This window comes from Crocuta crocuta, unplaced genomic scaffold, assembly GCF_008692635.1.
Source record: "Crocuta crocuta isolate KB4526 unplaced genomic scaffold, BGI_CrCroc_1.0 scaffold35, whole genome shotgun sequence".
NCBI classification, from domain to species: Eukaryota; Metazoa; Chordata; class Mammalia; order Carnivora; family Hyaenidae; genus Crocuta; species Crocuta crocuta.
Window position 1 is genome coordinate 4,305,476 of NW_027530625.1, and position 12,230 is coordinate 4,317,705.

Here is a 12,230-nt window from a genome sequence, read left to right on the forward strand (position 1 = left end):
TCCCCTCTCCTCCACCCCCCATACACCCTCAGTTTGTTCTCTGTATTTAAGAGTCTTGTGATTTGCCTCCCTCCCTGTCTGTCTGTAACTATTTTTTCCCCTTCTCCCATGGTCTTCTGTGAAGTTTCTCAAGATCCACATATGAGTGAAAACATATGATATCTGTCCTTCTCTGACTGACTTAGTTCACTCAGCATAATACCTTCCAGTACCATCCACGTTGCTACACATGGCCAGACTTCATTCTTTCTCATTGCCAAGTAGTATTCCATTGTATAGATAAACCACATCTTGATCCATTCATCTGTTGATGGACATTTAGGCTCTTTCCATAATTTGGCTGTTGTTGAAAGTGCTGCTATAAACATTGGGGTACACATTGGGGTGCCAATCAGGGAACTTTATATTAATCATCTTGTTATTAGTATTAGTATAGATATTGCTATAACATTTGTTGAGTGCTCCCTATGTCCAGGCACTGTTCTAGACTCATTACATGTTTTATATGATTGGATGTTCTCCACAAGCCTCGAAGTGGCTACAATCATTGTCCCTGCTTTAGAGATAAAGAAACTGAAATTTAGAGAGGAAAAATTGAGTGATTTGCCCAAGGTCACACAACTAATAAGTGCGTAACTGAGACTTCAGTTTGATGTTGAAACCCGCACTCGGAACCACTCATTGTAAAGAAAGAAGATGGGGAGGGGAAGGTGTAGCAATCTGAAATATTGGGGCACCTGTCCGACTTTGGCTTAGGTCATGATCTCACAGTTCTCGAGTTTCAGCCCCACATCGGGCTCTGTGCTGACAGCTCAAGAGCTCAGAGCCTGGAGCCTGCTTCAGATTCTGTGTCTCCCTCTCTCCGCCCCTCCCCACCTCCCTTCCCCTCCCCTCTAGTTCTCTCTCAAAATAAATAAATAATCTTAAAAAAAGAGAGAGATGCCAGGGAGTCCTAGAATGGAAACAGACACCAGCCCAAAGAACCAAAGCAATTAAGAGAAAAAGAGCCTTTTGTTTTTGAAACATTATGTATTCATATTAACTTAGGAAATATACTCATTAAATTGCCTATAATATTAAACAAATAATACCATTCCCTACAGTAGTCAATGAATAACATTTTATGCTTCCTGGTGTTTTATTTTTTTCTTTTCAATTAATTTGTTAAATCATACAAATGGATATAATTGCTTGGATATTACCTTTTTTCCAGAAATAAAACATCTAATACATTGAACACAGTTGAGTGTTAAGTGAATCTGTTATGGTTTGGCTGAGTTTGGACCAAAGCCTCTACTCAAGATGTTTTATTTCCATGAATTTCCAGCGTTCTTAGTGTATTTAACTAACTGAAGGAGTTTCAGCCTGAGAAGCCTGTTTGGTCCCCATTACCCAGAGTGGCCTCCATGTCCAGCACATCACAGTCCTGACTGACAGAACTTTCTGGAACTGTGGAAATCTGTGATTTTTATTGTCATAGCCACGTGGAACCACGGAGCATCTGAATGTGCCCCTGACGAAGCGAACGTTGTTTTATTCTCTTGTAAGCGGTGCAGAAGTAAATTGAAATGAGGCTCATGGCTGCAGCACCAGACAGGATGAGAACACTGAAGGGGTCCCTCACTGGCCAAATGGTCATTTGATTTGCCTTTTTCTTTTTCTCTCTCAGGCAGGTTTCCTCAGCACGGCCCTTCCTTTGGTGTGTGACCAAATCAGAGATGTGAGACAAGATAAAGGAAAATAAAATAAAAATCCTGCCCCCTTTTCAGAGGATCACAGATGTCATGTATATGTTAACCCCCCTTTCCCTGAACTCCAGCATCGAAACTAATGCAAAGAGATTCTGCTCCCTTATCTTCTGAGGGGACCCTTGGAGGCTTCCCTGTGAGTGAGGATGCGCTGTCGAGTAAGGGACGGGGCCCTGAAACCCTCAGCAGCCCCCTCTGAGCCAGGGCCCCCTCTTGTGGGGCCGTGTTCTGACTACTGCCCCAGCTCTACGTGTGGCCACTGATATCTCATTTCTGAAAAGTGTTTTCATTATGTGCGTCTTCCTGGAGAAGGTCTGTTTCCTTGAAGGCTTTGGTAATGCTTGCGTCATCTCATGGAGCATTCTGTCTGCCTTTTTAAAAAAATCTCCTCCTCCTTAGTTATATTTTCCTTATCATGGCTCTGCATTTGTGTTTGCTCTTTGCTTTTTAAAATCAGACTTGCCGGCGATTTCTTGGATGCGTTTATTGATTCTACCGTCTTCTTAAATCTATAATTTCCACTCTGATCTTTTATTGATTCCTTCCCCTTCCTTTCCCTGGGATTTGTTCATTGTTCTTTTTGGCATCTCCTAGAGGAAAAGTTGAGGCATAAGGGCCTGGCTCCCTACGTGCCAGCCGGAACTTTGATCCACCTTCTAGTGGAGGGAATTAAGTCAAACAGCCACCTTGAGGGACACTGGCCTAGCCATGAGCCCAGCTGCACTCCTGTGCTTTAGAAGATGGCCAAGAGTGTATTTTGGTGGCCAGAACTCTGCACCACGTAGGAAGAGCTGGGGCAGGGGGCTTCTGCGTTGTGTGGTGTTGGACATTTAGATGGGTTCTGATAGACACGGTCTCATTCCCGAGTCAAATCTTCCAACAATGGAGAGAGTTTCGATTTCCTCTAGTTTTAATTGGCCCGATCACAGGTATAGGGAATAACAGAAAGGAAACTATGGGCAGAAACAGCTTCTGTGCTGCAATGAAAGGATTTTTTTTTCTGCATTGTTACCGTCCTCGTTGTCAAGTTCAGTGGAGCACTGTGTCCTTTCACATCAGCTGGTATACCCGTCTTCATCAGGACCAGCCAACATGGTACCTTCTGCTTTACTTAGCCAGCTGCCCAGACCGGCTGGGAGGGAGAGCCCTGGGACTGCCATTCTGCGTGCCAGCGCCACATCACTTTGCCAGCATGACTTCTGAATCGCCTGCCCACCTACTGCCCTCACCCCCACACTCTTCTCAGGCAGGCCCTGCCAGCAGGAGCCCAGGATGTCAGTCTGATGTACTAGATCTGATTCAGTTACCACGCAGCCTCACTCTCCCTTGCACCTGGTGATTTAGGTCCTGTGGCCTGTCCTTCACTTTGGCCTTTCCTTTATGATAGACCTGGAAATTTCGTGCTTGAGTCATGAACCTCTGGTTTCCAGGACTGGCATGGGTCTTGCCCACATTTTTATATTCCTTTGATCATTTCGGTAGGAATTTGCCCTCTGTCTATTCACGTATTTCTTATTTGCCAAGTAGTTAAGAATGAACATCTATACAGTCAGGCTGTGTGCTTAGCTCTGGGGATGCAGTGGGGAAAAAATCCAACATAATCGCTGTCTCCGTGGAGCTTATGGTTGGGGAGTGGAGGGAGCACGTGAGGAGAAACAGCATGAATCAAGTAATCACACAAAGAAATGTAACTCACAACTGGGCAGGAGTGCTCCGAACTTACCGTGGGGTCCTTTTCCCAGGCGGTGAGGGCAGGGAAGTCCCCTGCCTGCAGTGAATATGAAAGGTGAGCAGGAGTTCTTTAGGGGAAGATGGGAGAGGGCCTTCCTTGCACGTCCTCTGGGGGGAAGGAGCAGCGTGGACAGAGGTGAGATCGTGGGACGGTCACCGTTGCAGTTTGCCAGAATTGCCGGCTGCGGTGTACAGACTGGGCCGGAGAGAAGCAAGGGTGCCTGGGGTGCACTGATATCATAGGAGGTGGTTACAGTCATCCGGGGGAAAGATGACAGCGACGTGGGTGCGGATGCTGGTAGTAGAGACGGGAAAGGTGAGAGAGTTAATTAACCAGGTCGGCCTGAGGCCCGAGTTTAGTGCCTATGGGTTTCAGGCTCCTAAGTTAAGTTCAGAGGGAGCCAAATTCCTTCCAGCCATCGGATCATTGACCATGTCCTTCCTTTCTGCTTCTTGAACCTTTTAAGCAAGACAAGCAACAGCCTTCTTGTTCAGATCTCAGCATGGGAAAGGGCCTTATTGCCTGTGCCTGTCAGTGTCTGGAAATAGAGTGTAGACATTCTGTGTTTGTTACGTGAATGAATGAGTGAATCAGTGAATGACTGTCACTTCTCCCAAGGCTTTGAGTTCTGGTTGTTACTAGCTCAAGAGAGGACCGTATCTACCAACCTCCAATTCAGGGGAGTGCTCATCCCCCGTCTCTTTATACACCTGTGTCAGACGTAATTAATTGATTGCAGCTCTTCTCTCTCCAGATGTGACCTCAGAACACTTCTCCCAAAGCCCTCGAGGCAGCCAACACCAAGAACACTTGACTTGAAACCTATTTGCTATGACCTAAATTTTAATATTTTAACAGACCATGAGTAGAAGCTCACAGGCAAAGAAGAGATTGACACCGAATCCTCTATACTTTCCCCTGTGAAAATGGCAGTGACCCCAGGACACCTACGTTCACCTTGCCCTTATACTTTAGAAGTGGTCTCTCTAAACTAGGCAGCAGCCCACCAGACCTCACTTCTGACATTAACTGCAGAGTACAGGGGACCCCAGGGCCACTCTCAGGTTTAGTCATTTGCCAGAAGGGGATTCACGGAGTCTAGGGAAGGCCGTTAAGCTCGCTTAGGGTTCATCACAGCGAAAGGTTATAGATTAAGATCAGCCAAGGGAACAACAGGCATGTAGGACAGAATCCGGGAGGGTTCCAAGTGCAGCTTCCTGGTGTCCTCTTGCAGTGGGGTCTCGGACAGCATCAACTCCTCGTGGCAAGGACATGTGAGAGCACGTGCACCAGGGAGGCTCACCTGAGTCTTGGTGTCCAGAGGTAGATCTCATACCATGTAACCCAAAGCCCTCACCATAAGTCATGTTATTTTCCTGCGTGGCTCAAAGTCCCAGGTAAACAGACACTCATGCAGAACATTCCCAGGGCTCAGAGTTCACCTCTCAGGAGCCAAGGCCAAAGCCACACTTCTGTTGGGCAAGGTTAAATTCTTTTTTTTTTTTAACTTTTTTTTTTAATGTTTGTTTAGTTTTGAGAGAGAGAGAGTGGTGTGTGTGCAAGTGAGTAGGGGAGGGGCAGAGAGAGGGAGACAGAGATCCGAAGCAGGCTCTAGGCTCCAAGCTGTCAGCACAGAGCCCTCTGCAGGGCTTGATCCCACGGACCATGAGATCATGACCTGAGCCAAAGTCATACACTTAACCGACTGAGCCACCCAGGTGCCCCGGGCCAGGATAAATGCTTTACCACACAGCCTCTGTGGCTCATCTTCAGTTTACCGACCGCGGGATAATCTGATGCCATAAATAGCTAGACATACATATAAAAATCCTTTCATTTGTTTTTAGCAATGGTTTTGCAGGATAAAGAGCAGGTTTAAAACATGGGCCTTTTCACAGACCTTCCCCGGAGAACAGTTAGGTGAGGATAATGGGTTTCTGAAGTCTGCCTGCCTGTGTTCACATCCCCAGGCCTACCATGTACCAACCCGTATGTGACTGCAGCTGGCTATTTTACCTTTCCTTGCCTCAGTTTCCTTATTGATTTTGAGAGAATGCATGTGAAGGTCAGAAGAGTACACGGCATGGAGAAACGCTCAATAAATAGGAGATACTGTTATTTTTATAATGATCATGGAAAAGATTTAACAGCCTTTTGCCAATTATTGTCCTTGGGAAAATGTATAGAATTTCCCTTGATTTTTTTCCATTTCCACACCTTTATGTCTCTTAACACGAATGAAGCTATGAGCTAACAACCCTTCTTAAGAAATTGTGTATGTTTGACCAAGTGAGCCTTGAGTTAGAGCAGTAAGAAGCACCCCCCACCCCTGCCGGGGCAAGCGCTTTCTAATGAGAAATGGAAATTCTTGCCACATCTTTGCTACAAATTGTGGCAGTTTCTTTAAAAAAAAAAAAAAAAAAAAAAGACATGTCATTTCCCCAAGTTGCTACTGAGAAATCTAGGAGTTTGGGGAGAAAGTAAATTAAATCTCGAATCAGTCATTTTAGGACTGAACTGATGCACAAGGCCCTGATCTCACTCATCTCACCCTACCAGTGAGCTCCTTGAAGATGGCCTATTTGCAAGCGACGTGTTGCCAGAGCTCAAATAGAGCCTGCCTGCCTCGGAAGGGGCTAATTGGCCTTTTGGAGGCCATTTAAAACTGGAGCACAAGAGCTTTCTGTGATGTTAGTAGAGCCTTGAGTTCATGCCAGCCATTAATTATTTTTTAGGCTTTCCTGTGAAGACGGCTGAACTTGAGACTTGGCTTTCTTTCGGTTTTGCCATCTGTGAGCTGCCCTTGTCCACGTGTGATGTGTTTTAAGGTTGTTTTTCCAGGGAGCATCCCTTTAATAGTTTTCAGCTTTGGAATATGCTCACGTTTAGATTTTATTGGAAATGCTCACATTTAGATCTGATGCTCTTGTTTTCCGACACTTGTGGGTTGTGGGGGCGCAGGGGATCCTCACTCTTCAGCTTCCTAAAGACTGTGGGGGCCGACTGTGTGAGGGCTTGGCTGACAGAGCTTCAGAAAGACCGTTATCTTCCAGGCTGGGCCCTCCAGCGCTCATCGGATTTGGCTTACTTATAGGACGGACACAGACAGACAGAAGGGCCTTCCGCATGGTGACCCAGATACCTAACCGAGAGCTCTCTTGTCTCCTAGCTTATTTCCAGTGACGCCGATGGAGCCATCCAAAGGGCTGGAAGATTCAGAGTGGAAAATGGCTCTTCGGATGAGGTAAGGAAGCCCCCTCCCCCCATACTGTCATAAGCACTTGATTATAGCACCAGGAGCTAAGGCATGGCTGTAGCACCTGTGACACAGCAGTGACAAGTCTGTGATGCTTTGTGATGCCACGAACACTTGCCTAAATGCAGCCTAGGAAGAGCTAAATGGAGCTCTTCAGGGTTTCACTTGAAGCAGACGTGAAGGGGAAATGCCATTATTCTTTGTATGGACGGTGCTCTTAATCGAGTGATGCGAACCCTTTAAAAGATCTATAATAGCCACCTGCGTGGCTCAGTCAGTTGAGCGTCCAACTTCAGCTCAGGTCATGATCTCATGGTTCATGAGTTCGAGCTCCGCTTCAGATCCTCTGTCCCCCTCTCACTGCCCCTCCCCCGCTTGCACTCTCTCAAAAATAAACAAGCATTAAGACAATATATTTCTATAATGAAGACAAGGAGACAGAAAGGTAGTCTGCCAGCAGTGGAACCGAAGAAAAATTCACAGCCATGACACCTTTTGTGGAAGGCCCCAGAATCCCAGCTTGTCCCCTTTGCCAAGCTGGTCAGCTCGGCTCGGCCATGTGAGCAACACGGGGTTCGGGAGGGAGATGCAAGAGTTACTGCAGTTATCCAGCGTCATCTTGATTCAGAGACGATACCAGGGCTAGGTATCTGTCTGCCATACTTGGGCCCAAGCCCTCTTTCTGGGGTCTCCTGGTCTTCCTTGCTGCTGGCCACAGGGGCTCACCTTGCTTGCCTTTCTTCGGACTTCCACTCCCACTCTACTCTTGGAGATGTACCCCCAGAACTACATCCAGAGTCTACTATCATCCCCTATTGTCCTTCTTTGCTACCTCTCTGAGAGATAGGCCATCAGAGTGCTTTAGCGCCCTCCCCCATCCCACCCCAGCTTTGGAGTCAGACAAGCCTGGGTTCAAGTTTTACAACANGAGCAAGTAACCCAGCCATTCCAAGCTTCGGTTTCTTCGTCTACACAATAGAAAGTGTCTCAGGATTATTGAAAAGAATCAGTGAGCCAAGCTGGAAAAGCCACTGGTACTATGCCCGCCATGCAGTAAGCACTCAATAAATGGTGGCTAGAATGGCGATCGTGGTTGTGGTTGCCAACACGATCGCCGCTGTGTTGCTGGCCTTGCTTTCCTGACTGCCTCCTTGATCCGATTCCTGGTGAAGGCCCGTGGATTTAACTTGAAAGGCCACAGCATCCAGGAGGCTATCGCTCATCTCAGCTGTGGTCTTAAGCTCACACACCCAGATGTGGTATCCTCGCCGCTGCTCCGTGAGAAATGAGGAGGCCGTCCCATCTTCGGCCGGAACTCTGAATAGGTGCCCACCTACTCCTTTTCCAAAACGATGTCAACTGACCCACACAGAGGAAGCAACCCCCCGGGGAACTTGCTTCTGAAGCTTGGAGACAGCCCTCCCCAAAAGGCCCAGCTCCTGAAACGAGACAGTCTTATTACCGCAGACTTGAGCAGCCAACTGTGTCCCCAGAGCAAGAGCACTAAGTCTTCATTCTCCAGCGCTCACAAAGCAAGCGCCACCATGCTGAGTTTCTGGTTTGAGAACCTAAGTACCAAGAGACGCCAGAGGATTTTGTGCCTCATGACGTCCTCGCGCTACCCAAAGTTTTGCAGAACGTTAGCCCAGCCTCGAATGAGCAAACTCTACTGGACTTGCCCCACCGCACGGAAGCACCACTCTGCCCCCTCCCAGAACCAGTCTCTAGAGGAAATCCACACTTCCTAAGAAAGAAGAAATGTGGTCCTAGGCTCACCAAGCACACCGCACACACTCTGGACCTGGTCAGGAATTAAAAACTGCCTCTAGAGGCCCTGGAGTCAGACCGACTGGGTTCAAACGGTGAGTCCACAGCCCACCAGCAGGGGGACTGTGGGCAGTTCACTTGACATCTTTGGAACCATTTGGTGGAGTTATTGATGTACAAATCACTGTGGACTGTTGTGGACTGTTGTGTTCAAAACACAGCCCTGTCTCGGATTGCTTCTTTGGGAAATATGATAGCAAGGCTCAAATACTGTTTTCAGTTTTGTTCCTCCCAGAACCACTGAGCAAGAGTGCTGAGTTGGAGCACCACGCCTGTGTTTTGTATTGATGGCCTTCAGTTAAAAGCCTCCGGCCAGTGTTAGTGTGCACCCTGATAAAAGACCTTGGTGCAACGTGAGACTGAGAGGGAAGAAAAAAGCTGGCTTGCTCTGAGTTAGCGAAAGCCGTCAGTGCACTAGAAGGGACAGTGTATGTATGGAGATGCTTAAAATTTTTCAAACGCACAAAGAAACAAACTGCAACGTAATTTCATCATTGGGCTATTTCTCCTTTTTTATTGGATTTTAAGAGCTGTTTATACCGTATGGATCCTAGACCTTTATCAGATACATGGTTCACAAAAACTCTCCCCCATTCCACAGACTGTGTATTTTCACTTTCTTGATTGTGTTCTTTGAAGTGCAGAGGTTTTTAAATTTAATGATGTCTCGTCCATCTATCTTTTTCTTTTTGTTTCTCCTGCTTTTCATATCATTTCAAAGAAACATTGCCTAGTTCAAAGTGGCTCAGTCACTTCCTTTTTTTTTTTTTTTAAGTTTTTATTTCTTTATTTTGTGGGAGAGGGAGAGAGAGAGAGCACAAACAGGAGAGGGGCAGACAGAGAGGGGAGACCGAGAATCCCAAACAGGCTCCATGCTGTCAGCACCCAGAGCCCGACTCGGGGCTTGATCTCATGAAGTGTGAGACCATGGCCGGAGCCAAAACCTAGAGTCAGACAGTTCATCTGAGCCAGCCAGGTGCCCCGGCTCAATCACTTCTTTTACTTCCCGTTCCATTGAAGATAATGTTGAATTTGCCTTGACTTCTTTGCACATTGTCAGTACACTGATTTTACCATCCGTGACTGAGAACTGCAGTATGTGAAGCTGGCCCGTGCTCACGGTGTGGTGGTGGCCTGGGTTTCTCTGTGTGCGCAGCCGCCTAATGGTGTGCTGGTGTTGTTCTAGAAAATGAATTTTCAGGACCAAGAGGAAGCCTAGGTTGCGCTGCCTTTGAGTAGGGAATGTTTCACTGTGATTCAAAATAAGAACTGTATATTTGGTCTTTGGCCCACTTCCAAACACTTGCTGTCCTAAGTCGGGTGATAAAGGTGTCTTTTGTTACATTAATGAAGTGACTATAGGAAAGCCCCTAGGGATGGAGGCCTGGTTACCAGAGAAATCTCCCACATAATTACAGGGGGTAGAACTTTCCATCCCACCCCTGGCTCCCAACCTCCAAGGAGAAGAGAAGGGCTGAAGATTGAGTTCAGTTGCCAATGGCCAAGGACTTCATCAATCACAGCTCAATCGGTGATTTAATCAATCGATGAGGTCTCCACAAAATCCCAAAGGACGGGATTCAGAGAGCTTCTGGGTGGAGGACATGGGGAGATGTAGGGAGAGTAGCAGGCCAAGAGGGCATCCACCTACCTTGTCTTATGCGTCTTTTCCATCCGGCTCTTCCTCAGTTACATCCTTGGGTAAGACATCTAGTTAGTAGTTAATCCAGTAATCTAGTCAGTAAAATGTTTCTCTAGAGTCCTGTGAGCCACTCTAGCAAATTAATTGAACACAGGAGGGGGTCATTGGAACCTCTGATCTGTATCCAGTTGGTCAGAAGGACAGGTGACAACCCGGACTTGAGATTGACGTCTGTGGCGGAAGGAAGGCAGTCTGGTAGGATGGAGCCCTTCACCTGTGGGATCTGACGTTGTCTCCAGGGAGATGGTGTCAGAATGGAGTGGAGTTTCAGACACCCAGTTGGTGTCGCAGAAATCCTTGGTGCTGTGGGGATAAAACAAATTTGAGTTGATGTCAGAATCGGAGTGAGGGTCCGCGTTTGCCAGACACCAGCTTGAGACTGCCCGAGCCACCCCGGTGGTGCAGAACAGAGCTGAAAGTTTACGTGAAGCCTGGCCTGTGGACACAGCACCTCAGAGGCACTCCCTGCTCAGCTCTGCTCAGCACTGTGGCAACCTGCCCTCTAATATTTGTGGTAGAGGGGTCTCTTCTGGCTCACGTTTTCCTTCCACGCGTAGCCCTTTGGGGCCCTAGTGTAATGTGGGCTGGGTCTCCTACCTGCTTCAGCAGGTCTGGGATTTTGATTCTATGCCTTCTTGCCCCAAGTTTAGTTTCCCCAGGATTGACAAATATCCTCAAAAAAAGATATCCATGGTCCTCTTACCTCTCTGGCTTCCCACCTGCCTGTTGGGGCTGGTAATTCCCGACTATCTCACAGGCACCCCAGGGCTTTTAAGGAGATGTTTTTAATATTTTTCTAGTAGTTTTAGTTTTTTTAGTGGGAGCGTTGGCTGAATAACCTACCCCATCGTTACCAAAAACAAAAGCTATATCAGGAATGCCTTTCATGTAATAAGTCAAGTTACTCATTCAACCTTCATTCTCTGGCTCGTTTCTCGGTGCCAGATAGCCTGTGCACTGGTCACGTAGGAGTAAGATTGCGGATATCCCTGCCCCGGAGTCCTCATAGATTGGCAGAGGGAGCAGTCAAAAAAAAAAAAAAACAAGTAACACAGACAGATAAGAGGATAGCAAATTTTGGGAAGTACTATGGGGAAAACATTGAGGGGCATAGTGCAAAGTAAGAGGAAAAGCCCTACTTGCATAGGATGGTTCCCAGGGGTATCACAGTGAGGCCAGGGCCTCTGAGCAGTGTTTCTGAGACCACTGATGGTAAAGGACCCACTTTTTTATTTCCGATCGGTTGCAGAACTCAGTGTGGCCCTACTATGTGCAACCAGTATGCAGCACCCCGTTGGTATAACTCCCCACCAAATTTCATAACACCCGGATAGGTCTGGATTCTATTTAAAGACATGAATCCACTGAACGTGACTTTGGTGTCATAGGAACGTCAAATTGCTAGTAAATGTTCCTAGGTGCTTGCTCTCCGTATGCTTGGCCATGGACCGATAAGAAGTTTGCAGATCAGCGCCCATCCATTGACTGTTTGCTGCCTTAGAGTTCGTCTAGGCCAGGCCCCTCATGAGATATGAGTCCCTGCAACAGCTTCGCCACAGTGAGCTCATCAGCCCCTGCTTGAATACGCCTGCAGGAAAGGGAAACTCGCTTTCTCCTCGATCAGTTGTTTTCCACTGGACACCAGCTGAGTGTCCTACAGTTCAGTTCATTTCTGACCCTAACTACCCGGCGTGAGCTCTACAAGGCTGCCCTCACTTCAGACACCAGGCGCCAGCATCAGGTCCCCAGGTCACCCACACTTCTGTCCCGCTTGGCTACAAAGTCAGGGGTTCTTACACACTGCCCCCCCACCCCCGCCCCATCCTTCCAATAATTTCCTAAAACAACTCATAGAATTTCAGAAAGCACCTTACTTACTATCACCAGTTTATTCCAAATGGTGCGACTTAGGAGCCGCCAAATGGGAGAGATGCACCAGGCATGGACCTTCCGTGCTCCCTCCAA

The 12,230-nt window shown here is 47.5% G+C and overlaps 1 protein-coding gene across 1 annotated transcript in view; it reads left to right on the forward strand.

The window, feature by feature from the left end:
- Positions 1–12,230, forward strand: part of GARNL3 (GTPase activating Rap/RanGAP domain like 3) — a 152,945-nt gene that overhangs the window by 61,401 nt on the left and 79,314 nt on the right. The window contains exon 4 of the mRNA XM_077768251.1: positions 6,650–6,724. Coding sequence (XP_077624377.1) covers positions 6,650–6,724 — 75 coding nt within the window. The remainder of the gene's footprint in view (positions 1–6,649; positions 6,725–12,230) is intronic.